Source organism: Propithecus coquereli, unplaced genomic scaffold (assembly GCF_000956105.1).
Source record: "Propithecus coquereli isolate 6110/MARCELLA unplaced genomic scaffold, Pcoq_1.0 Scaffold3, whole genome shotgun sequence".
Lineage (NCBI taxonomy): Eukaryota > Metazoa > Chordata > Mammalia > Primates > Indriidae > Propithecus > Propithecus coquereli.
In genome coordinates this window covers 18863716-18890018 of record NW_012148618.1, presented here as the reverse complement: position 1 = coordinate 18890018, position 26303 = coordinate 18863716, and the positions used below count along the sequence as shown (strand labels likewise).

The following is a 26303-nucleotide window of genomic DNA, read 5'->3' as shown; positions in this document are numbered from 1 at the left end:
TAAATGTGATGCTCATTATAACAGGGGCAGAGGAAATAAACTCCTATAAGAAACACTAAGCATACACTTGTTTTGAAGGTGTGAGAACTTCTTCCCTGTGTACTACGGACTCTTAAGTGCAGCCTACCTCCCAGGGCCTGTTCTGCATCCTGTACTATGAAATCAGAAGGCAGCCAGATCCCAGACACAGGAAACCTTCCATTTCCAGGGGTTTTGACATAAAACATGGCCTCCTGGGCATAGTTTACACTGCCCCTCTTGTTTCTGGCTGAGTATTTTCAAGCCTAGAAGAAAGTCTTAATTTTCTAGAATGTTTCTCTCCCTATGTGTATAATTTATTTTCTCTCATTTGAAAGAAGGAACCAATCCAGGTAATACTTCGGGTATATATGTGCTTTTAGAAGCAGCATGGCACTGTAGTCATGAGTTTAAACTTTGAATTCAGATAGTCCTGGGTAGAAATCCCAGATCCATCACTTACTGAACTCTGTGATTTTTCAACATGTTACTTAACTTTTAATGTCTATGTCTCCACTTGTAAAATGGGAACAATAATAGTACTTACTTCAAAGCCTTCTTATAAGAATTAAATGGGATAATTCATGTTAAGTACGTTAACCTGGTGCCTGCTAGTCCTCTAAGGCTGCAGTCTCCAACCCCCGGGCCACAGACTGGAGGCGAGCAGTGGGCGAGTGAGCGAAGCTTCATCACCCCCATCTGTATGGGGTCACTGTCTCCCATCACCCCCAGATGGGACTGTCTAGTTGCAGGAAAATGAGCTCAGGGCTCCCACTGGTTCTGCATTATGGTGAGTTGTATAATTATTTCATTATATATTACGATGTAATAATAATAGAAACAAAGTGCACAATTAATGTAATGCACTTGAATCTTCCTGAAACCACCCTTCCCAACCTGCCCCCTCCCCACCCCCAGTCCATGGAAAAACTGTCTTCCATGAAACTGGTTCCTGGTGCCAAAAATGTTGGGGACCGGTGTTGTAAGATCTATCATTATTGCCTATACCCTAGGACTCTTCAAATATTTAGCTATTAGATGTCACGTACCATCTAAGACTCTCATTCTGCATACAATCCGATGCTGCTGCACCTGGTAGCAGAAGCACCTGGCATATGGGAGCCTCCTATCAGCAGAGAGAGATTCTGGTGTCTGGGACAGTAAACGAATTATTCAAGGCTCAGAAGAAGACAATGACTGATTTGGGCACACCAGCCAATCCAAGATTCCAGGTGTTTTGAAAGAAAAATTTCTCCTTACCTAGCGGTCCTTTGCTTTTAATCTTGTAAATAGATTTTAAAGTTGTAACTCTAAACATTTACTTTTTTCTTTGACACTAACGCTTCTCCCACCCTGCCTCCTCTGACACTCTGATTCCCTCAAGTTCGATTATTGGCGATGTTTTTTCACTTTGGGAAAGAATTCAGAGCACCAGGGGAATGTGCTCTTCTCAGGCAATTTAATCCAGCACAACGGTGTTATGTGAAGTGCAAGTTATGTACTGCCCTGGTTAGTGCTTTATAAACAAGAACATGTCTCGAAAGCCATCACTTACTGTATGATTCCCACGTAGTTCTCAATCTCTGTCAAGGGAGCTTTCCTCCAGTTTTTTTTATATCCAACCACCAGAGTGTTTGGTTTCATTCTTCCTAAGCCTGAGGCCTAAACAGAGGACATGAACACATGGGTAATCCTTACCGTACTGGGAAACTACCACCACGAATGAAAAATAATGTCCCAAAGAGCACTCAAGTAATGTTCTGAAGATTCTGAAGATTGGATTACATTTTAGTGCATGTCCTTCATGCCCGTACTCAAGCATAAAATAGAAAGATTAGTTCTAAATCATCTCAGCCATAAATGGATTTTAGATGACAGAAATGTAGCTTTTCTAAATTAGCAGTCATTTGCATTTCTTCTGACACACTCATTAAAATGGTTCAATAATTTAAAATCAAGTGAGGGTCAGCTTAACTGTTGCTATGCATGTTGTAACTTAGTGGTTCAAAGCTCGTTTCCACCTGTTATATCCATAATGTCATTAGCAATAAAATTCATGTTTGGAAAATTCATACATAAAAGGATCACTGAAACCTCTACTTATATTATTTATTGAAGAGTGACTGAACTATGTTTCCAAAACCTGATCCTCTTGCATGACAGTATCATTAATAAGCATCTTCCCTATCTGAAGTTTTGTTTCTCCCCATTAGGTGACAGGATATGGCTTCCAGTTAATCAAATTTAATTTGGCAATATTATGAAGCACCTATTAATTGCAAAGTGCTTCATTAGGTGTGGTGGGAGAGTAGTGAGGCACATTCTTTGGCCTTAAGGGGCCAGATATGGTGGAAGGGACAAGATATACACAAATAATTCTAACATAAGTACAAATGCAGTAGAAATACATATGCATATGGAAGCACAAAGGAAGAAAACTTGAACCAGGATTCATGGTCAGTTTCATGGGAGAGAACAAGGCATTTGTTCTGAGTCTTGCAGGGTAATTAGATGTTGGTGGGTGAAGATAAGGAGAGTAGTGGGAGTGGGAAGGCCATTCTGGGTCATGGGAATAGTAAAGAAGTGACCAGAGATCGACACTTAGAGGAGACAGTAGCAAGTTGAAGGAGATGGGCAGTGATGGAATGTTCCTGAAATAAACTTTGCCTCCAACAATTTGGTGTATTGCTCTTAGCCCAGCAGCTCCTTAGAGCATCATGTGGCCCTTGGCAAATGTGTGGTAGCAGGATGCAGTCTTTCCACGAAGATGCGGCAATGTGTGCCATGATTTCCTAGATGCAAAGAAGGCTTCTTCCAAACCGATGTAGTTGGCAATGCTTCCTTTAATGCCACTCTGTCCTGCCTTTTGCCATTACCCCTCTGTATTCCATTTTTATTTGAAGAAATGTGTGTGAATTTATGCTTGTTCAATTTTTTTAAATAATTTCTTCCAGATTAATATAAGATTTTTTATCTGTACCTATGTATTTTCTCTCCCTGCTCTCATTCTATGTCTGTATTCCCATTCCTAGTTGAAAATTTTCTTATTTTACAAATCTTCTGTGACAATTTTATATTAAATGTGTAGCCCTTCCAACATATTTAATCAAAGAGCTACTGAAAAGTAACTCACTACTGAAAGAAAAATCAACATCTTGCAATAATACCTATTTCCATGGTTTAGTAAATTAATAACAGATGAAGAGAGGCTCATTGTGGGTAATAGGTCTTTCAGAAATGGCTTCTCCGCATGTACGGCTACTTTGCAAGTGTTCTTAAGGGATATTAGAGACAGGAATGCATCACATACTCTTAGTCTCCACAATATTGTAGTTTAACCAATATTTTTTCTTTCCTGCCTGCATAAGCATCAGAGTTACCTGGATACAGTCCTGAATGCCGGCACTCCTAGACATGGCAACTCTGAGAGCCAAATGCACCATTTGGTATACAAAGAATCAGGACTTTTCAACCACATTGAAGCCAAAATGTTTAGAAAGCCAAGCCCTGCAATTTCTAAGGGCCTGTTAGATTGCTTTAAGGATTCGTTGGCACTCTAAATTATGAAGATTGTAGCTAGGGAAAGATTTTATATACTTACTATTGCAGAGATAAAGAAGGGAAGGAAAAAGGAACGATCAAGGGAGAAAAGACTGTGGGATTTAAGGTTGAGCTGTAGAGATTGTTACATTTTATTCAACATCCTGGAAATAATTCAGGAGGATAGGGAGATTTTACGCCCAGATCACCATGCATTAATTGAGTTGAGTCTAGCAGCTGCCCTCACACCATTTGCAAAAGAAAAAAGGAAAAGAATGTGCCTGACTTGAGCGTTGCTATATGCAGTAGGAGATGTAAAAATAGTTTGAAGTTTCAATAGGATCTTGAATGTCGTCAATCACCAGAACAAATTTGCATTTCAATAAGTATGGGGGCAGAATGTATGCTGGTAGCCAAAGGCAACCTAATTTCCCATTTCTAGTGTATCATTCATAGTTCATTGTAATAGAACCTCTCTGCTTTTGTTCTAGCTTTGCCTATCCCCAGGAATTCGAAATGAATTCCTTAACCGTCTCCATTGATCTCTGATGCTGGGCTGTCTAACTACAGCCATTCGCTTTGACAGCCTTATTAACATGGAGCACTAATGGTCTTTTGCCTCTGTGCTCATTCCCTCAATGCCAGCCTTACCTGAAGGAGACTTCGGACGCCATCTCTGAAACAGTCCGCCGCCACTGCAGCATAAAAAGCCTTGATTTTGTTCTTTATAAGCCAAGCCTGTTTTTTCGCCATGCCACTGTTCATCTCCTTAACACACAGCTTGCGTGGTCCCTGTACAACAGAATGAAATATTGTTTAGAAGCCCTGCTGTTATACGTCACACTGCTGTTGTTTTCTAAAGCACAAAAATAGCCGGCAATGCCCCATTGAGTTAAGAAATGGGAAAGGGGGAAAAATACCTTGCTAAGCAGGGTTCGCAGGGATCCAACATTTTAGAGAGGACCTGTGCTACTTACATCCTTCACTTTCTACCCAAAATATCTAGACTTATTAACACCTGCTTGATTAAGCGCCTTACTCTGAATGAGAGGAAGAGCTGAGGGCATCGTGGCACGTGAGAAAATACTGATAACATGATTGAAGAGGCTCAAAGGCTCAGGATAAACACACAATCAACCTTTGACCGAGTAGCGAGAGCCACTTTTAGGAACATCAAAGATCTCAGCTAGAGGCCATTTTCAAGAAATGGACAGGGCTCTTGGGAGGCAGAACATGGTGAGCTGCAAATCCTGCCATGAACTGCACACCTTGACAATTCTATTTGGCTGATGCATTGCTTTTTCATGTCGTAAAAATATCCTTGTACCACATTTCCCTGTGTAACGTAGACACATTTCCACTCAAATAAATTAGCATTTCCTTATCATTCAATGCATTTGTTGGCAAAAAAAGTTCACATACCTATGACAGAAGAAGAGGGGAAGAAGTGAAGGAAGAAGGAGGCAGGTGTTATGATGGTAGATAAGGCATTTTATAATTTCAAGATTTAGTTCTGGAAACTCATTTTTAACTAAAAATTCTATTTTTGCTTCTACTTCTTTAAGAATGCAAGCTACTCTTTTCTTCTCATGTTTTAATTCAACCCCAAAGGTATTTCTGATTATCTACTATGTGTCTGACAGGGTATAAATCTACTATTTTCCCAGGAAATTCTTTTAATTCATAAAGAAATTTGAATTTTGTTGAGATGTCTTAGATTTCATATGAATCACACGAGATCTTGATAAAATGCAGTCTGTGGGTCTGGGGTGGTGCTCCAGATTTTGCATTTCTAACACGTGATGAGGATGCTGCTCATCCTTAGACAGACCACACTTGAGTCGCAGTCCCAGAGGGTCTTGGATTGGAGCGAAAAGGCATGGGGATGCATGAAGAAAAGGTCCAGGCTTTGTGGTCAGGCAGAACTGGTCTCAAATCTAAGTGTGGCCCCTTCAGAGGTAATTGATTATCTCTGAGTTTTGATATCTTATTCTGAAAATGGGGACAAACTCTATGTTGCAAGATTGTTTTAAGTAGTAATAATAAGGTACCTAGTACAATGCCTGGAAATTTTTAAGTACTCATCTAAAGCTGGTTTTTATTATCTTAAAGCAGTGCTTGCAATCTCATCGAAGCCCCTTGACCTAATTCCATCACTGTGTTTGTTCTATAACATAGATGAAAGAACACTGAACTAGGAGTCAGGATGTTGGGATTAGATCTAGCTTTGGCACTGACTGGTTGATACCCTGGGTATGTCATTTGTTCTCGCTTGATGTATGCTCTACATTTATAAAAATAAGGCAATTGCCTGGGTTAACACTGCCCAATATGATAGCCCATAGCCATAAGTTGCTATTGTCTATTTGAAATGTGGCTGGTCCACATTGAGATGTGCTAGAAGTGTAAAATACACATTAGATTTCAAAGTCTTAGTACCAAAAATATATAAAATATCTCATTAATGTTTCTATATTCACTGCATATTGCAATGATAGTATTTTGAATGTATAGGGTTAAAAAAATAACTGTTTCTTTTTTCCTTTTTAATTGGCTACTAGAAATTTTTAAGTTACATATGTGGCACATATTATATTTCTGTTATATAATCATAGATGATCTCTAGTGTTCCTCCCATTTTAATATTCTATTTAAATCGAATCAGGTTATTTACATATTTATTTTTTTCAGTATATTTTCCAGATCCTGACAACTTTTCAAAGACAGTTTGGATGACTTTACAATTAAAGGAAAGTTAAAAAAAAATAAGAAACTTCAATGAAGATGGAAAAGGTAGAGAGATAGGAAGAGTAGTTACTAAACCAGAAGACCTAGTCTAAGAAAAGATATGTCATTATGAATCAAATTTAGCTCAGGTTTCCAGACTATGAATATATTTTCAGTCACCAGTCCTTCCTTGGGCATTCTAGACTTTAACAACTGCAAAAAGAAAGAATATTTTATTTAAGGAATCTCAGTGGTTACAACAGCCATTAGATAGAAGAATAACCAACATCTAGGAAAGATGTTGGATCATCTGTATGTTGAGTTGTATCACATTGACTATGAACCCCTGGGGAAAATGGCATTTATTTAAATAAATACAGTCTAATGTATGTCTATTAGTATTAAAAAAATCCAGATTAAACATTAATTGTGACAGAGAGATTTACTTTAATGCCTAAATTTGCCATTTTGAGAAGTCATGAAAATATTTCATGCAGAATCTTTCTTTGCTAAATGCGATTATAATATCCTTGTAGCTCACTTATTAATGTGAGGCAAAGAAGGCTGCAATACAAATGTAGTAAGAATAAAACAAACTAACAAAGAGGGAAGATATACTAGAATACAATTATTCAACATTCAAATATGTCATAGTCATAAAAATGGATTTTAGTACCCCATTATAATATTATAGAAATTAGTTTCTATTGGAGTCCAAAATATGAATATATAAATTAATTCAGGATTTGAACAAAGAAGCTTTAAAAATCTTGTATATATTAAAACTTTGACATTGATTGAGAAAAGGGTAGTCTACAGCCATACCACACTGAACACACCTGATCTCATCTGATCTTGGAAGCTGAGCAGAGTCCAGCCTGGTTAGTAATTGGATGGGAGAAAGGGCTAAAGAATTTCTAATTATTTAGTCTGGAGAGGAAGTTGATGTGACGCTACTTCAAATGAATGAATATTATGAAAAATAGTTTGCAAAGAAGTTCCGACACCATTAAGATCAAACAGAGGAATTTGGGCCAAGTGCAATGGTCTTTCCAATTTCATCTTTTAAAACATTGAGAGTCTTGTCAGTCTTTGTTTTCATTGCTGCTCTGGTTGGAATTGTGGAAAAGAGAATTTTTCCCTTTCTGATTTGGTCCATATTTCATCTCATCATGAAATCCTTGTGCCCATTTGCAGGTCATTTTATTCTTTCTGTATTTGATCATGTCACTACTTTATTAAAATCAGAACAGAGGCTCACTGACAGAAGGAGAATAGATGCATCTAAAAGAATACGCTTTCTTCTTGGCGGATGTGAAAGTCTGGATTAAGAGGAGGTTGAAGTTAGACACAAAAAATGAGAATTCGAGTTTCCTCTCGGTTATCTGGGCTTGACTTGCCCTCCATATGCCACAAAGTCAGGAGATGGGTGTCTTCTCCGAGTCTTCTTGAGAAATTCTCAAAGAGAGCTTTAGGTTTAATGAAGGGATATTTTATAAATTTTTAGGACAAAAAAGAGAAGGGGAAACAGACTGAAATTTTAAGAGGGGCTCTGCATGAGGAAGCTGGTAGAAGTTGCCCCTCTTCTCCTTGACAGTGGGGGAAGACAATTGAGGTTTAAAGTAATATTAAAGAGTAGGAAAAACATGAATCAAAATAGATTTACATCTTGGTACACATGTGTGAAAGGACAGGAAGAATATGCATAAAACTCAGATAACATTGCCCCTGGAGAGCAAGAGAGCCAGGGGTCTGGAGTGGTCATACAGGGGACTTCAGCTTGACATGTGATGGTTTATTTCATTTAAAGGTGAGTGGAAGCATTTTTGACAAAAACGTTAACAGTTATTAATTAAGAGAGGTAAAATATAAACCTCATTAAATTTTATATAGTTGAGCCATATGAAATTGCCAATATTCAACAGTTTTGCTCTTCAAAAGTGCAAATTTCATATGATTCAACATAATTAATATTTTTCTTAATGTTTCAAAATAAAAATAGAGACAATCTTTAAAAAAAAAAATCCTTATTTTTCAGCCACCAACACAAAAGATGCCACTATAGACTTAAAAGCCTTTTGAAATTTTAAGACAAAAAAAAATTCAGAAAAGAGGTAAGTGGCATATTTTTGGACAATAATGGCTTAAGGTGATTTGCATTCCAAATCCCAGATTTGTTGACTCAACTTTCGATCTTTAAAAGTATATCTATTTTTAAATTTGTTTTAATTGAAAAAAATCCTTGCCTTTACATGCAAAACACAATTATGGGAGAGAGGGACCGCTGCAGCGTGAGGCCTTCTCACATGGAAAACAAAAATGTGAGCGGACGCCACACGACTTTTAGAGTTGAACGTAAGCCTAGAAAATTAAGGGCACATAAATTCAAACTAACTTATCGGTGACGATTGGTTTGATTCTCTCTCCATCTATTATGAATGACATAAATGAGGAAACTCATAGACAAAGGCAGTGCTTATTTATATCAAGATACCTCAGTCTCCTGAGTAGCTGGGACTATGGGCATACGCCACCAAGTCCAGCTAATTTTTTTCTATTTTTTGTAGAGACCAGTTCTCATTATGTTGCTCAGGCTGGTCTTGAACTCCTGCCTTCAAAGGATTCTCCCACCCTGGCCTCCCAGAGTGCTGGGATTACAGATGTCAACCACTGCGCCTCCTGCAATTTGCAACTCTTGACTGAATACTTGCCTTTGGTTGAACCACTGAATTTGGATATGCTCAGAAACATGAGGGGATACTACAAGGTGGTGTCCTACTTCCTCTAGTCTTCCTGTGGTGATAGGAATGAGGAACAGAAGAGCAAAATTACTGACATATTGAATATAAAGCCTCTTGAGATAAATACATCACTTATTTATTTTCTCCTTTAGTTCAAAGGAGAAGAATAGATAGTATTTTAAAAATTACCAAGCTGAATTCTTTAAAATGAGTCCCCAAATTTGTCTTGACGAAGGGCCCCTCATCTGTAATCTGTAGGCTGAGTAGGAAAAAGACAAGAAGAGAGAGGAGGAGTTCCGATGGGTGTAAGAGTTGGTTGGATAGTTGCAAGGCCACAGCAGGTGCTTGGGGCCCAGCAAAGAGCATAAATTTCTTAATTTCAATTTCAGCAGCTTCAAGGGCCATGACCTCTGGCCCCTTACAAACACCATGGGTGCAGGAAATGGCAGTGGGGGCCACAAGCTTTCCATCTACCCACCAACGTTAAAATGCCAGTGAGTTCTAGGTCTGGCTCCTTTTTGGTAGTGTAACAGCACTTCCAGTGAGCACTTCAATGGCTGACGGCCACGGCCACCGGAGCGATGGAGCGCAGAGCCTGCTGTCCCGTGATTAATTGGGTGGGAGCATATATCCCACTGTTCCATCGTGGTCAAACTGCTGCATACCTAACAAGTTCAAAATCCAGTGTCTGGACCTGTTTTATTCAAGAGGGGATGCTTTAGGTTTTTGTAGACGGTACTATGTTTCTGGAATGACAATGGCAACTACAGTATACCCAAAAAAACGATAATGACAATGACAATATCAACAATAACTAAAATTAACTGAGCATTTACTGTTTGACAGGCATCAAACTCAGCACTAGAAAGCTTATATAATTCTCACAGCCATCTTGTGACACAGGTGCTATTTTTATTATTTTCATTTTATGACTGAGAAAATTGAGGCCAGAGAGGCTAAAATTATGCGCCTAAAGGGATTCACAGCTAATAGGTGGCAAAACAGTGATTCAGAACTTGACTGTTATTCTCAAAAACCTAGAAGCACCAGCTTCCTAGAGTTAAACACTAAATTGTCATTCTCTTATCATCATCACTGTTTAACATTTTCCGCAAAGTTGGCCTAATCATCAACCATGGTGCTCTTGGGAAAAAAATTTCGAATGGTATGCTGACTGCCCCCACATCCCCTTCCATCTGTTTCTGTGCAAAGATGATTGACGACTCAGCCTGGAGTCTAAAAATGCTGACAACATCTGCAGCCCTAGGAGCTCGCAGAAAGTAACTAACTGGAAAGTCATTAACTGATACAGTAACTATTTTCTGTCCCCAAGAGAACCTTGGCACCTGGGAGCAAGACTCTTGGGCCCTCCATGGAGAGACCAGCATAGTAATGTATAATGTGGTCCAACCAGGGCCATTGGAGGCAGCAACTAAGGAAGCTACTTCTGATGAAATCATATTCCAGCATCATACTCCTTTATTATAGTTAAAGCATCAAAGAGTTAATTAAAAGCAATATTTCTTGTCTCTAAGAAGACTTTTTCTCCCTTGCCAATATATGACTGTTTATACTCCCAGTTCATTTCTCCAGTCCTAAAGATATTTTATTGTCTGCTAAACTAAGTTTTCTCTAAATTGCCAGAGAAGAGGAACACCCCAAACTGCTTATTCCATCAAAACTGACTCCTATATTGTATTGGCCAAAATGAAATCCACTAATCCAGGGCACCAAAGTTGATAATATGAGAGAGGGGTACTTGATAAGATTTTAAAAAATTCTCTGGAGTCACAGTTGGTCATTACTTAACCTGTCAATCTTGCGTATTCAGTAGGAGTCTCTCCGCTCCCCACTGGATAATTGCATTGAGTTATATTGTGTGAGTTACTGTCATATTAGCACTGAGAGGAAAGAGAATAGGAACAACTGGCTTCATAGAGCATTTAGAATATTGCCAAGTCTAGCAGGATGCTGAAGTGCTGGTCATGATGACATGTGGTGAATTAGCCCCCTGCATGACGGCAGAGTTGACTGGCTCAAGGGTGACACGACTTCCTGACAGCCCTATTCCTCACCTATTAGAAATTTAAGTCTGATAGTACTCCCAAGGATACAAGTCTGCTAAGGCTTTCTCCTCACGGTATGATACAGAGCACACTCAGGTGGCCTGGACTGACATTCTGGCTCTGCCACTTTCTTGTCATGTGATCCAGTGCAATAATTTAATTTTCCTGAATCTTGCTTTCCCAATCAGTAAAATGATAACAGGGCTTCTTTTCTTTTCTGCCTCACTAGGCTATTGTGTGGCTCGAGTAAGGAAAACTGTAGAAAAACACTTTGAAGAATAGGTAAGTACTTAAGTACTAGAAAGACACATTGATACCTGAGGATTTTGAGTGGTGCGTGTGTGTGTGAGAGGTGGAGAGAGAGAGAGAGAGAGAGAGAGAGAGAGAGAGAGAGAGAGAGAGAAAGAATGTATTATGAGAATACTAATAGAGATTGGCTAGTTTGTAGGACTTAAACTTATTATTTTATACTTTTAATGCTTTTTCCACACTTGAAAAAATTGGTCGACAGTTATGGCTAAATTTTTAGCACCTACTTTGAATACCTACTAGCAAAACCACCAATAACTTATTATTAGTCCACCATATACTTCCTGAACAAACAGGAGTTCATTTAGCTCTGAGTGTTTATCTAAGACATGGAAAACTTGGTTTAATTCCCTAGATATCTGTAGTGTCATCAAGTTTATCCAAATATTTAATCTAAATTCTATGTACTGTCATTTAAGGCCATTATGTATTTCCTCATCAGTTAATCTATATAATAGCACTCTATCTAGCTCATTCCATCCTTTTATATTTCTTTAGACAGTTATCACCCCAAATGCCTTCATTTTATTTCTGAGCCAGTTCTCTTTTTCTTGACTCAAAGACCGTCATTTGGAAGTATTTATCATTTTCAGTTGGTCTCCTGTGAAATCTGAAATGCATTTTATTTACTCATTTAAATTCAGGATCACAGGCCCTTACTAGTCCTTGTTCTATGAGTCAGGTAGAAGGCTCTTGTCCAAACTGTTTTGCTATTTTTCTATCACTGTGTGCACTTCTCTGCTCACCTAAAATAACCCAAGGTGAGCAGGGAGGAAAAAGCACTTCCCCTGGGTGAAGTGGGTCTTACCACAAAGACTTCACAGCAGATGCAAAGGCCAGTGTTCTTGGTAAAGGCCTGAGTTATATCCAAGAGAGCGGGTCTTGTCATCGGTCCGCCTGTTAAGAGGATGCACTGGGGCCTGAAAGTGGAGAAAAGAAGATGGGAAATTGGCCATTGCAAAAAGCCTGGGAGCCCAGAACCACCCCAGGGACAGAAGGCTTGGAAAAATGGGACCACCTCTCCCCTAACTGTGTCTTGGCTTTCCTGTCAGAATTCTTGAATCATCCTGTCTACCTTGAAATATTTGTATTCTTAGTTCACTTAGTCACAGAAAAAGTGTGAAGTAAGGAAAAGGCGACCTTGTGCTCCTCTTGTCTTTTTTCCCCTGGACACTACCCTACCCCAAATCCCAACACGACCTATCCCTCTCCAACCAGTGCTTGACACTGCTTCCCTTAATTCTCCTTGCAAACTCAGATATAACTAATGAAGAGCCAAAAGTGTTTCTAAGAGAATTCAGTAGGCCATAAAGCCTTCAGCTGAATGGACACAATACCAATGAGTAAGGTGTGTGGGGACTTAGGGACATCTGTCTGATATGACGCCACGTAGGCCACCTTTCTGTCTCCATGCAGGAAAGGCGACACTTGGCACTTGGAGGGGCTATAGCTTGGGGTGGGCATAGCTCAGTGTGGAAGGAAAGAAAATTGGCAGTTTTGTATGATTACTTATTTTTAGAATATACCCATAAAGCTTACAACTACTCTAATGCACTTGTTTCCCAACAAGGAAAACCACTTTCACTGTGAAACATCACCTCAATATCCGAGAAGCCAACTTTACCTGAAGTTTTTCACATGGTCTTCCACTGTAGTTAATTCCAGAGCGTTGTCTAAAGCACTCACGTAGGAGAAAGCCTGTGTGGAGGAGCCCCAGTTCACATCTGTGGATAACGAAGAAAATTGGCATAATAGGCATTGACCTGTGCTCTGTATACCATGAATAATTTTTACAAGCCATTCCCTTCTATGATTTTCCTTGGCCATGTCAGCAGTGATGGGTGTCCAAATTAGAGAAAATAGAACGCAGTGTTTCCTAAAAGGCACACTGTGTCCTGCTAGGAACACTACGTGAATCCTCAGAAATGAGACTTCTTTCCAGTGAAGAATTAGACTGGAAGGCTGCAGTCCCAGGAATCTGGTTTGGTGGGAGAGGCTGTGCGCTACCCACATCGCAGGCAGCTGGACTCGGGAAAACGGTCAGCCCCTGAATCAATTCAAGGTGTCTTCCCTAATTTTTAAATTGAAAGGAAAAGCAGCATTTTGTATACACAAATAGTGTGCAGTAATCTTTATGTTTTGAACAGTAAAACTGAATAGCTCGGGAATTCTTACTTCCATGAACAGGGTCAAGGTTCTTTAGCAAGCACTTTAGTTTGAACTTTTAAAACCTAATCTTCATCAAAAGGGAGGTCAGCTCTATCATCCCTTGTCTTTTCTTTTTGTATTTTGTTCTTTTACAAATTTAAATATTAAATGGATTCTCTAAGTTTTATGAGATGAAATCCCCGATGGGAATGTACAGATACACCCCAGATGACAGACAGAACTAATTCTCCCCAGTCTTGCTCTGGAGAGTCAAGGAAATAGGTGGGGGATAATTATCTGGAGATAGAGAAACTAATATTGATTAAATGTTTACTGTGTACCAGGCATTAAGCATAGCACAGGCCATTTATTTTTATACTGATAAAATATTTTTATAAGGACATTTATATGTAAAGAATGAACCTTGAAGCACACCTCATACCATATGCAAAAATTAACTCAAAATGGATAATAGACCTAAATATAATTCCCAATGCATTAAAACTTCTAAAAGAGGGGTGTGACCTTGGATTAGGGAAAGATATCTTAGATAAGATACAACAGGACAAACCACAAAAGAAAAAAGATAAGTTAGACTTCATAAAAATTAAGAACTTTTGTTCTTCCAAACAAACTATAAGGAAATAAAAAGAGAATCCACAGATCTGGAGAAAATATTTGCAAAACATAAAATGCTAAAGGATTTGCATCCAGAATATATAAAGAACTCTCACAACTGAATCATAAGAAAACAACTAAAAAATGAGCAAAAGATTTAAACTGACACTTGACTAAAGAAGATATATGGGTAGCAAATAAGATGTTCAACATCATTAGTCATTGGGAAAACGCAAATTAAGCCACAGTGAGATAGCACTATACATCTATTGGAATGGCTTTTTATAAAAACAACTGATGATACTACACGCTATTAATTACAAAGATGTAGAGCAATTAGGGCTCTTATTCATGGCTGGTAGAATTGGAAAGTGATACTGCTACCATGGAAAAAAGTTTGGTAGTTTCTTATAAAGTTATATATACACTTATTATACTATACAATCGGAAATCCCACTCCTAGATATTTACCTGAGAGAAATGAAAACATAGGTCCACATACAGTCCTGTGGATGAATGTTTATAGCAGCGTTATATATAATCATTCTAAACTGGAAACAACCCAGATGTCCATCATCTGGTGAATAGATTTTTTAAAGATTTGTGATATATTCATACAATAGAATATTACTCAACAGTATAAAAGAAAACACTATTTATACATGCAACAACATGGATAAATCTAAAAGCATTATGCTAAGTGAAAGAAGGCATACCATGTGATATACGATTCTGTTCACGTGATATTCTGGAAAAAGCAAAGCTATAGGATCAGACATCAGAAAAGTAGTTGTCAGGGACTTAAGTTGGGGAGAAGAGATTGACTACATAGGGGTGTAAGGGAACTTCTGGGGATGATGGAAATATCCGATATCTTGATCATGATGATGGTTACAAGACTGTATAAGTTTGTCAGAACTTACGGTCTGCACATCTAAAAGGGGTGAATTGTACCATATGTAAGTTATACCTGGTGTTAAAAATATATAAAGTGAAAAGGAAAAACAAAGCAAACAGACTCCTCCAAGGTAGTTACTACAATCTCTGCTTTATTGGCAGAGTGAGGGGAAGGAAGTGTGGGGTGGCTCTCTGCCTCTCAGCACTGCACTCTGTGGTCTCTTGTCTCGACCAGCTTCAATCCACCTGGTTCTAAAGTCAACATCCAAAGTTCAGATCCAATTGTATTTCTCCAATTGAATAACCTCTGGTATCATCTTGTTGCTCACATTATCAGATTCTTTAGCATAACATTTAAGTTTCCTATTTATCTGGCCCCTAGCCATTCTTCCAGGCTCACCCTGTGCCCCTTCTCCTTAGCACCCAAGAACTTCACATGTGCTGATGGCCTGAGGCTTCCCAAATATGTTGCTATGTGCTTGTGCGTGTCCTTGACTTTGTTCCTGCTTTGCCTCTGCCTAGAGTATCATGCCCTGACTCTGTACAATTAACTTACCTTAGTCACTTGATTTTTTTAAACCTGGACCATTTGTTCATTCAACAAATATTTATTAAGTGCCTACTGAGTGCTTGGCCCTGGGAACACAAACCATGAACCAGGAAAGTTTTCCTGGACAACTCTAATCAAAGGTAACCACTCCCTCCCTTTTTCTCAGAAATTTGTTCAGATTACTCTCATGGTACTGACTATATTGTACTATAATTAATTGCTTAAGTGTGAGTCTGTGAACTCCTTGAGTACAGGGACTATATCTCCTTCATCAGGACATTAGAGGCAGAAGGGGAGGTAATGGAAGACTTGTGGGGTTTGGTACCACACACGCTCTGGTTCAAATGTCAGCTCCATGGCATCCTGACGATTACTTTGGCAAGTGGTCAACTCTTTGAACCCTAGATTCTTTATCTGTAAAATGGGATCAATAATAACTAATGTACAGCATTATTGTGATGATGAAATGAGTGCATAAGCTATAATAGATGCTCAACAACATTAACTATTGTTATTATTATATTACATTATGTTATTAATATCCACCTTACATATGACTCACCTAAGCACAGAGAAGCTGCTCAATAAGTGCTTAATAAATAAGTAGTGAGAGAGAGATTTGGAAACCCCATCCTATACGGTCCTTCTGATCTTACCTGGCTTCTTATAAGTCACATAGATGTAGAGGAAGAACTCAATGACATAGGTAATGACAGCTGCCCACCAGTTGATGATAAACATGACTGCACAGCACAGAACAGCTCCAAAAAGAGACACCCACATGTTGTAAATTCCATATGCAGGTCTCCACCCTGAAAATTAAAAAAAGGTACAGAAGAAAAACTTCCATGCTACTACCATCATGCCATTGAATATTATAAGACTATAACATGTCTTTAAAGAATTAGAACTTTTAGGTCAGTGTCCTAACTCTGTTACTATTTTCCTATGACCTTGGGGCCCCTGCTTTATGAAGGCGATACTTACACGAAATAGGATGCTGTAAAATTTAAAAGTATTAAGCACCTAGAAAATGTGCCACTCAGGACCCCTGCATACTTTCTGCATGTCCCCTGATTTCTTCCCAGACTATTAATACCAAATCATAAACATCTAATTCTATGCCCCCAGGTGGAAAGAAGCAGGAGAGATGGAAAAGAGTAGGAAAGAGGAGTGTCTTGGTGGTTCGAGAAAGAGAGGGTTAAGACAATGGGCTTTTAGAGCAGTCATCAAGAGTCAATCAGCCTGATTTCCCAGTAGCTCTTCCATTACCCTTGGAGGATCGTGCTTGCCTTTCAGAAATAATAATCTATGGAAAAGAGGGAGAACTGGCTTCTTAAAACCAAATGGTTAGCAATGGATTCTTAGACCCAATGCATTAATATGTCATGCATTTTGCAATTAAAATACTTCTCACAGTGCATACATGCATAGGGGGTTCCTGTGTTCTATCGGGTCCCTGAAATGAAAGAAACTGGGAGACAGCATGGCCAGGTTGGGGAAGCTCTGATTTGAAGGAAACATTTCATTTGTGAGTGAAGAACATTTGAAATTAGGAGTTGCCAAAACACAACAGAGCTTTAAAAGTCTTCAGAAGCAATTTCTCAAATGGCCACAAGATGGAAATAGTACTTCAAGAACATCACTGGAAATACCCTTATTTTTCTCTGAATCTGGCTCTGTGTGTGCGAGTGTGTGTGTGCACATGTGAGAAAGAGAGAGAGTCATTTTCTGGGTTTGTGTATCCATGTGTCTTCCTCTATATGCTTTTCTACTTTTCCTCTTTCTTTTTCTCCCTTCCTCTTTCCTTTTCTCCTTTTCACTCTTTTCCCTGCCTGCCTCTATTAGTTCACCTTGTTTTTCAAAAATGGCCATAATGTGGCACAGAGTCACACATTTCTATGTGTTAAAAGAACACAACGAAACAGAAAAGAAATTCCTTTTACTCTCTTCTGTAGCCTAGTATTGGGTGGATAAAGGTTCCCCTTCCATCTATTATTTTTTCTTATTGGCAGCAGGTTTTCCGAAGGAGACTTGAGATCTTGGCAGGCCCTAAAAGAGTGGAAATGTGTTTATGTGTTTACATCCCGGGTAAAAGTCGTTGTGGTGGAGACCTTCTGAATGTTGATAATTACAAGTCCCTACTCTGGTGGAAAGTCAGGCAAAACTGTACTGGACAATGGAAGCAAAGAAGAGGTCAGGAGTGACTAGAAAGGGGAAGGTTCATTGGTGTGAAATTTTGACCACTTTTTGAGCAATTGGTGCCCTGATGTTGCCAGCATCAATGTGACGCAGCCCAACGTGTATTTGCATTGCCCGCACTCAGCAGGTAATTATGGGAACTACTCATCCTTCTCTTCTGCACCATGGGCAGGAAACAAATTGATAGTAAGGAAGTTTCAAATATACACATTAATTCCACTTCTGTGGTCACTTTCACCCTGGAAATAAATAGTGGTGTTTTTCTACTGCTAAAATAAATGTGGTTTCTCTTGCAATGAATAATTTATTGCCGCAGGAGAAAACTGACTTTACGGTTGGTCAAAAAGGCCATTGCTCAAATGATTCTTTTTCTATTTCAGAAGTCATCCCCCAACTCACTAAAATAAAGTGGATTACACTTCCCACTAGGATATAAGGAAACATATAAACACAGATTGAACACTTTTCACTGACTTATTTCATTTTATTGAAACAAACTAACTGTTTGCTTAGGTGTATTTTAGCTTTTTGAAAGTCAGCTTACCTGGAGATTTGGCATAAGAGGCGTGAAAGCAGGAGAAATTAATAAGTGCATATGAGGCCAGGAAAAAGTTGGAGATGATGGGAGCGATGGTGTTCAGTTCCGCTGTAAAAGAAGCAGAATTGAACGTGTACATATGAGTGATGAGAGCAGGGCCGGAACAGCTGTTAGATCCTGGAAGCTTGACTTTATTTGGAAATTGAAAACATAGCTAGCATCTGTCAAAGTTTGGGAAGTTAGTGATTTTTCTTTGGGGGCTACATACATTCTCTTAGCCAAGGTTTCCATAAAGTAAGTAAGAAAGTCTACCAATCAGAAAATGGAGAATCAAGACCTCTACCTACAAAAAATTCAGGTAGGAGTAGGGAGGTGGTTTGGGAACTGAGCATATGATAAACTCCCCTGTAGCTATTCTGGAGGCACCAAATCCTGTGTTCTTTATCTGCTATGTATACAGTCAAAAGACTCTGCAGGGTATCAGTTTAAAACTCCCAGATGGAAATATCTCTGTATGTACCCAATATGCTTTCTCCGACTTCCAGGACTCTTGTGAGTCATTTCTATTTTTCCATATCTCTAGAGAGTTCCACCTCTTAAGGCTTGCTAAAAGTACTTTTGCCTCCATGGCTAAATATCCCGTATGATTGACTCCGAGCTGGATTGTTTACTGTGCGACATAAGAAAAAATACAGGGACATCCTCCTTTATCTGAAGGTCAGACATCTGTCAACCTAAATAACGCAAATGCAGGCAGCTGGGTGTGATTCTAGAACACGGATACGAACAAGAAAGTAGCCACAAACAGCTGCCGTAAAGCTTGTGCATGAAGCTCATTTACATTGTTCTGAAAGAGTGATTTTTAGAGGATATTATTTAATTTATACAAAACTGTTAAAACTTTGGTAGCTTTAATCACTTAAAAGTGGCATAGGGCAATGATGAGGTCTTAAAGCCTAAATTACAAAATTGAAATATCTCTGTATGTAATCACTTTTTATTTAATTCTAAAACATTTAACAAACACAGAGAGTTATATATTCTCTTCTTCTGCTTTATGGAAATCTTATGAGGATTTATGAATTCTCATCACTTCCTGAGTTTAATAGGTAATGATGAGGAGCTCATCGCTTGGTTCCGCTGTGCCGAGGAAGGCTCTGCCTGCCTGTGTGTGGTTCCTGTTGTCCTTTGACTTTTGCTTCTTTTCCTCTCATATGCTCATCAGAAAGGCGGGCCTTAGGGAGGAATGAGGACTGTGCATGCTGAAGCTGATGAATGTACCTCTCCAAGATTATGTGGCTGTTTCTATATCGCTTGGGGAGAGGAAGTGGAGATTATAGCCTAGGTAAGAGTTTCTCAAATATTAGTGGCCCACGAATCTCTTGAGGAGTTTGTAAAATGCAGATTCTGTATCCTCAGAGATTCTGACTCAGTAACTCTAGGAATTGAGCCTAAAATCTCTGCACATTGACAAACACCCTGGGTGATTGTGATATAGATGGTCAGTGGGCAATATTTTGGGAACGCTTAACATCAGGCCAGCAGATACAGCAGCTGGGGGAGATTCTGGAATTAGACAACATCAGGCAGGTTGGAGAAAGGATTCAGTTGCATTTGGTTGGTGGATTTCCAACACTCAGATTTAAAGAAGAGATTAAAGTCCAAAGTCTACCTCAAGTTCCTCAAAGCCCTCTGCACACAAGGATTTCTCATTTCCTCCTTAGACAGACTCTAATATTCCCAAATGGGATCTTAAACATAAAACAGGTAATTTCTCAAACTAAAAGGAAAACCCTATGAGTAATGATAAGAATTCTTTGGCTCTAAGAACAAGAAATCTACAAACCAATAAGAATAAACGCCATGGCTATAAAAAAAGTGAGAATGTATCCTCTCAGGGGTTCATTGTTTTTCCCATATCCCTTTGCAAAGAACTGCAGGGCTTTGTAGATGTTGTCCTTGCACAGAGCCTAATGGAAAAGAAGAGGAGAAATTTGTCATTTATATATGTATGCACAGTCATTTTCTCTAGGTGATTCAAACAAGAATATTTGGGGAAAGATTAAGTGATACACAATATGAGGCACAAGTTAACACTGCCGTTTATCATTCTTTATATTATTTGAATCGATCTTGACTATGTGGCAGACATCGCACTTGAGCCAGATGCAAACATTAACTGCTCCAGAAAATGATGGAAAATGATTGCTGGTGAGAATGAATATCTCAGCTTGAGCCACATTCAGTGGAAACAGCAATAAGGAGAAGCACAAGGTCTTGTGCCTGTATTACCTGGAACACTTTGGGAGCACTGACAAGGGAAGCCAGGGCAGAGGAGAGCGTTGCAGAAAAGATTCCAGCAGTGATGAGGGGGCCAAACCCTGACACCATGCTCATGACCTTGGGGAGAGAGGTTCAAGTCAGGAGGCTCATCCAATAAACAGTAAAAAAAAAAAAAAAAATGCCAAATTTTTATGCAAATGCTTCCCTTTCCACTTGAGATTTGGAATCTCTTGTATAAGCTAATTGCTTCTAACCAGATTTTTTCCCCCCCTGCTTCATTCTCAAGTTCTTAATTTTATTTGTTCAAAATGGAAATGGCCCTTTTTGTTATTTATAAATTAATAAATGCTCACCACAATATATCCTGAAAGATACTGGAAAGAATAAAGAAGGAAATGGTTTCAAGGATTTTAATAACATTTCCCCCCCTCTATTCTTCACAGTTATGTGTTTCTTTGATGGTAGGAAAGTCTATCTAGCAGGAAGTACTATTTTAATAAGGTTTGGGGAGGGGCTCCAGCTGTTTACTAGTCTTTTAAAAGACATTAACCTTTCTTCTTCTTCCTACACGCAGAGGCCTTTCAAGCCTTTGCTTTTTCTGTGCTCATTAAACGTAATTTTAGATCTGAGACATGATGAGATTCTATCACTTTAAGTCATATTTTGGAATAATGACTACAGCTGAGTTAATTTCTCTTTGTTGGTTGTTAAAATAGATGAATGAAGCTTTCATGACAAATTTACTTCTCCCTCTGCTCACCAATCATGCAGACAAATTAATGTTTCAAGTTCTACGGTTTTCCCAACTTCCCTTGTTCCTTCCCTCTCACTTACCGCCCCACTCCAGCACGCACAATTTCTGTCTGTCTCGGCCTTGTCTTTTGGGCTCTCCAGGGCCACCTCAAAGGCTTTTCCTAAGTGGAAGCCCATGCATGAAATGCACTCCGAGTGCTAAGTAATCTAAACGTCTCCTTCCCACTATGAAGCCTTGCACAACTGATTGGAAGACGCACAGTGCCAGGTGGTGATCTCTCCCTAGTGACACAATTCATACCACTGCCTGTTGCCCTCCCACCGCCACAGTAAATGTAACCACAGGATTTGCTACTTCATCATGCCTGTATGATTTCTTTCCTCTCACACGAATTATTCCTCGCTGAATTCATATTGGTTAATAATCAATCAGTTGCAGATTCGGACGTTTTACTGTACGTGATGTTCTAAAAATGAAAACAATAGCAATAAACATGATTTTTTTGCAGTTTGAACCTGGAAATTGTTCATCAGTCCATATTGACACGGTTCATGCCGACATCTGGAGAAGTCATAGCCCAGCCCACAGGCTGCTGAACCATTGCAGTTCATCCCAGAAATGATGGTGTCATTCATGCTCCCAGTGGCATCTCGGACCACACAGGCTCCTGTAGAAACAACCACGGCTTGTCATTTCTTTATAAGTATTCTGCTCCCTTGGGTTTTCTTCTGAAAACGTACTTAGTTTACTCTGAGTCTGAACAGGTCCATTTCCTACCCTGTGCTCAATGCCAATGCTTCTTGAGACATGGTAACTGTAGGCTCCCATTCCCTGGGCCCTGCAAGAGCCCCCTGTCTGTAACCAGCTGCCATTTCAACTGCCGGTGTGGTTTAGGTTTGGGTGGTAGGAGACTTGGGAGTTGAGACTGTCTTAATTTCTGATCTCTTAAAAGACACTTGGTGGGTACTTTGAGCATAATACACACTCAATTCATATTTATGGCTTAGTGTTACTGATTGGGTGTTTTTCAAATAGAAGGATTTGTTTCCTCATCTGCAAGAGAACCAGGGGATGGCATTATGGAATTCTAGTTTAGAGAACAAAGCCCTTGTTGTCAACTAATGATATTCTTTGCATAATTTTTTAAACAGAATTATAGTTGTACTTTATATACGAATTTAATGGTTTAAATAATAAAGAAAATGTTTTAGGATAAAATGGTAAGATTTACTAGGTAATGGTCAAATAATGTTTATCAAATATTTATCTCAGTTTATCCATACCGTAATTTTCATACATTTGAGTGTTTCTGTTATTTTCTGTTATAAACATTCTATGATGCACATCTTTATGCATAAACTTTTTCTTCTGTATTTCAAAATATTTCTCTAGGATAGATTCTCAGAAATGGAATTATGAACATTCAAGCCTCTTGAAATCATTGACTTCCCCTTATGAATTTTTCTAACTGTAATCTTTGCCACTATGTATTTGATAGGATTATTAAAATATTTGAATATACATATTAAATATATTTAAACTTTCCTGAACTACATGAGGATAAATATTTTACAAACTAAATACCAACCAGTAAAATCGTTCACTTTGCTTTTCAAACTCCACCCAGGATGGATTCCCATTCATTGCTAATAACTTTAAGACAGGTCCCAGTGATGGGAACCACTGGGCACCCTCCATCTGAGCCATGGAATTCACATTTTTTTAATCTGGGAAAGACTTAAAAATCATAGAATCTTAGAGATGAAGAATAATCAGTACAGGAACTCTTTTTCTCACAGTCCTGAGAGGTGGCTTGGCAGCCTCTGCTTAAACCCTTGAAATTATGGATGTTGATTACCAAGCTAAACCATCCATCCCAGATTTTACCTCTTTCATTGTTCATTTGTGTTGAATTGACTTTTTTGAATCCTGTATTTTAACCTCTGAGTAACAGATCTCTCCAATTCCCATGAGCCAGGCCATGAGCCATCATTGGCACTAATGAGAGGCCATTGACCACATGCCTGTCCTCTTACCTTGGGAAAGTGCAGAAACACAGATTTTTCCACCCATCGGGGACAAAAACTAGAAGAATCTCTGAGATTAGAATTATAACTTTACTCAGTCCCTTATTTTTACTGTGAGTAAAAAAAAAAAAAGAAAAGCATTTGGGAAATTTAACTGTAGATTTCAATGTCATTTAAAAATATGTTGATTTTCTAAATATTGGGAAAAAATCTCTTCGCATGTAACTAAGCTTGGAACTGCCACAACAATACATTTAACAAACTTATCCAATTTCCTCCAATAAGAGACAGGCAAGAATCTAAGTTAAATTTTTTGCTTTTATGTCCAGAAACCAGCTCCAGATATATGCACTTTCCCAATTTCCCCTGCAGTAAACAGAGGAGGACTGGGATACCTTTTGGTTTCCATAGGGGTCCAGCCTGCGCTATATTCCCTAGTGTACACAGAAAAGAGTTTCCTTTTCTGAATGTTGGGAAAGCACATTTCTTCCTCTCCTACTATGGCAAAAGTATGAGGCAGCTCCAACCAGGAGGAGGTGTGGCTATAGGCAGCAGGTGGAACCAAAGTCAGCCTCAGGAACAACAGGTGAACACACATATTTTCTGTTCACTGAGCAATGTAGGGGCTGGCCACCCACACTGCCAGCAGCTGGGTCTTTTCTTGTTCTGATTTCCTGCCAATTGGTGACAGTGACATTTCCACATTCTGGACAGCAATGCAAGGATGAGACAAAGTCATAAAATCTATTCTTTTATACTTTCTTAAGGCTGGTTTTTTTTGTTTGTTTGTTTTTCACTTCTTTGCTCTGTTTCTCAACTGCCTCCTAAGGCAAGGGAAGTGTGTGCTGGAAGTGGTAGCTTCCTTAGCAATGGAATTATCACCTAGGGTAGTAAAATGGGACCCTCTTTGTGTTTAGGTAGAATGACAGTTTGACTAGCTATACTCTAGCCCTGACTCACCTACATTACAGCTTAATTGCATTTAAACCCCTAAAGCATCCAAACCATTAACATTAAGGTACCAAGAAGGAAATTAAAATTGTTGCCTTTTATAAAACTTTCTACTTATGCTCCATTGAAAGCCCACTAGACATAAAGAACAACTGTACCCCTTGTAATTCTGACCTTCTGACACCAGAGATGTACCACTTACCTACACAGATAGCAACACCTAGGTAGGCAACAGTGGTGATGAAAATGGCCAGCATGGTTCCTCTGGGGATGGCATCTTGGGGATCCTTTGAAAAAATAAGGTGGAGGTAGGAGAATACAGGACAGAATAAGAGACAGATCACTTGGAGTTATTTCCATATTTTCAAATTTTTAGGCTACCCTTCCAGAGGCAAGTTCTAAAGAAAAGATCAAGCAAATGGCAAGGCGGTGAGCTCAAGTTCTTTTTGGACAAAGAAAAGGTGTTCAGAGTGAATAAAGAAATCTATAAAACTTTGAGCTGAACAGAAGAGAACTCTGACTGTCCAGAAGGAAGTTTTTTAATATTAGGTGTAGTTCACTCACCCAGACCTCTCCCTTCCCTTTACCTCCTGTGAATTTCATGTAGTTGTATCCTAGACCTTGGATAGGGGACCTTGGTGTTAGGGGACAATATACAAACATATTTGGCTCATTGATGATATCTGTGTGTTTATGTGTATTTGTTTTATACTGAGCTTGGGCTTGTATTAAAAAAATCACTTTCAACTGAGCAAAAGTATGATCTACTAAATTCTTCTATCCCTTAAATTTCTTATTTGGAATCTAGTTCAGAAATGACTGCAATGAGAGATATTTAATTTCCATAAGCAGGCATAAAGAAAGAGGAAAATACAAGCTTATACCAGAAAATGGGCTTTTCTCTTGCACATAAATGTATATACATTCACTGAGTTGAGTTCACATCATATTTAATTTACCATTTTATATCCTGTTTTGGGGGCTCAATCATACCAAATCAATTTCCAAGGAGCATATTGCATTATATTCAATTCAACTTAACAGGGATTATTAAATGGAAATTTAATGTATTCACTGCTTATGCAGGCTAGTGCCTGACATATAGTAGGAGTCAATAAATATTGAATTGAGGAAAGCACAGTTGCAGTAGGCATTAGTTCCTCCACCAGAGGACGTGAGACTCATCAATACAAATAAGCAGTCAATACAGTCAAGCAAAGTTTGAACTTTTTTTTAAAAAAAAAAAACAAAAAACTGAAATGCACTGATCAAGTCCATGAGAAAGGTCACTCATGGTGAATGCAGACTCAACTTGATTGCTGGGAATTGTAACGGATTCAAGCAAACCTGCCCCCACATGGGAGTAAGCCAGCCCTGTGGAGCCACTCTGTGATCATTAATTCCTCCCCACTCTTCTAGGAATTTCTGCACAAAGGCTTTGCTCTGATACATGCAGACCCAGTCTCTTCCTTCCAAACTATTGTCTTCAAAAGTCAATGTGGCCGGTGTGTGCAATGGAACAGCACGTGGCAGGAAGAAGATGGCAATTGTGGCAGAAGTGGGCCCCACTCAATCCTCTAATTCATGTCATGTTTCAAAATTTATTTTATTGCATGACAATTTCTTGAGATCTGAGTGAAATGTAAACAATTGAGTTAAGTGGGAAGAAAGGAAATATAATATATATATATATATATATATATATATAAGGATAAGAGGCATGAAGATGAAAGGCAGTCTTGTTCCTAAAACACAAAAGCTTAGTTTTTATTTACAACTAACTGCTACAAGCTCTAAAATTACTTTATAGGGGTTACATGAGAATCCAGCTTGACCCTAAGACGTTAACATATAAATTGGAATGCCAATATATTAGTATATGATCGTATATTCACATGGTCTGGTCTGGCTACATTTCCCCTGGACAGGGCTTG

General features: G+C 38.8%; 1 protein-coding gene across 2 annotated transcripts in view; it reads right to left on the bottom strand.

Moving 5' to 3' along the window:
• The window catches only part of SLC12A1 (solute carrier family 12 (sodium/potassium/chloride transporter), member 1), a 90472-nt gene that overhangs the window by 33317 nt on the left and 30852 nt on the right, over positions 1 to 26303 (bottom strand). For both annotated transcript variants that reach the window (XM_012649158.1, XM_012649159.1), the window contains exons 10-19: positions 24572 to 24656; positions 21907 to 22058; positions 20647 to 20754; positions 20201 to 20324; positions 18361 to 18462; positions 16271 to 16426; positions 13026 to 13125; positions 12210 to 12321; positions 4210 to 4350; positions 1574 to 1680 (exon numbers count right to left, since the gene is read on the bottom strand). In XM_012649158.1, the coding sequence (XP_012504612.1) occupies positions 1574 to 1680; positions 4210 to 4350; positions 12210 to 12321; positions 13026 to 13125; positions 16271 to 16426; positions 18361 to 18462; positions 20201 to 20324; positions 20647 to 20754; positions 21907 to 22058; positions 24572 to 24656 (1187 nt within the window). The remainder of the gene's footprint in view (positions 1 to 1573; positions 1681 to 4209; positions 4351 to 12209; positions 12322 to 13025; positions 13126 to 16270; positions 16427 to 18360; positions 18463 to 20200; positions 20325 to 20646; positions 20755 to 21906; positions 22059 to 24571; positions 24657 to 26303) is intronic.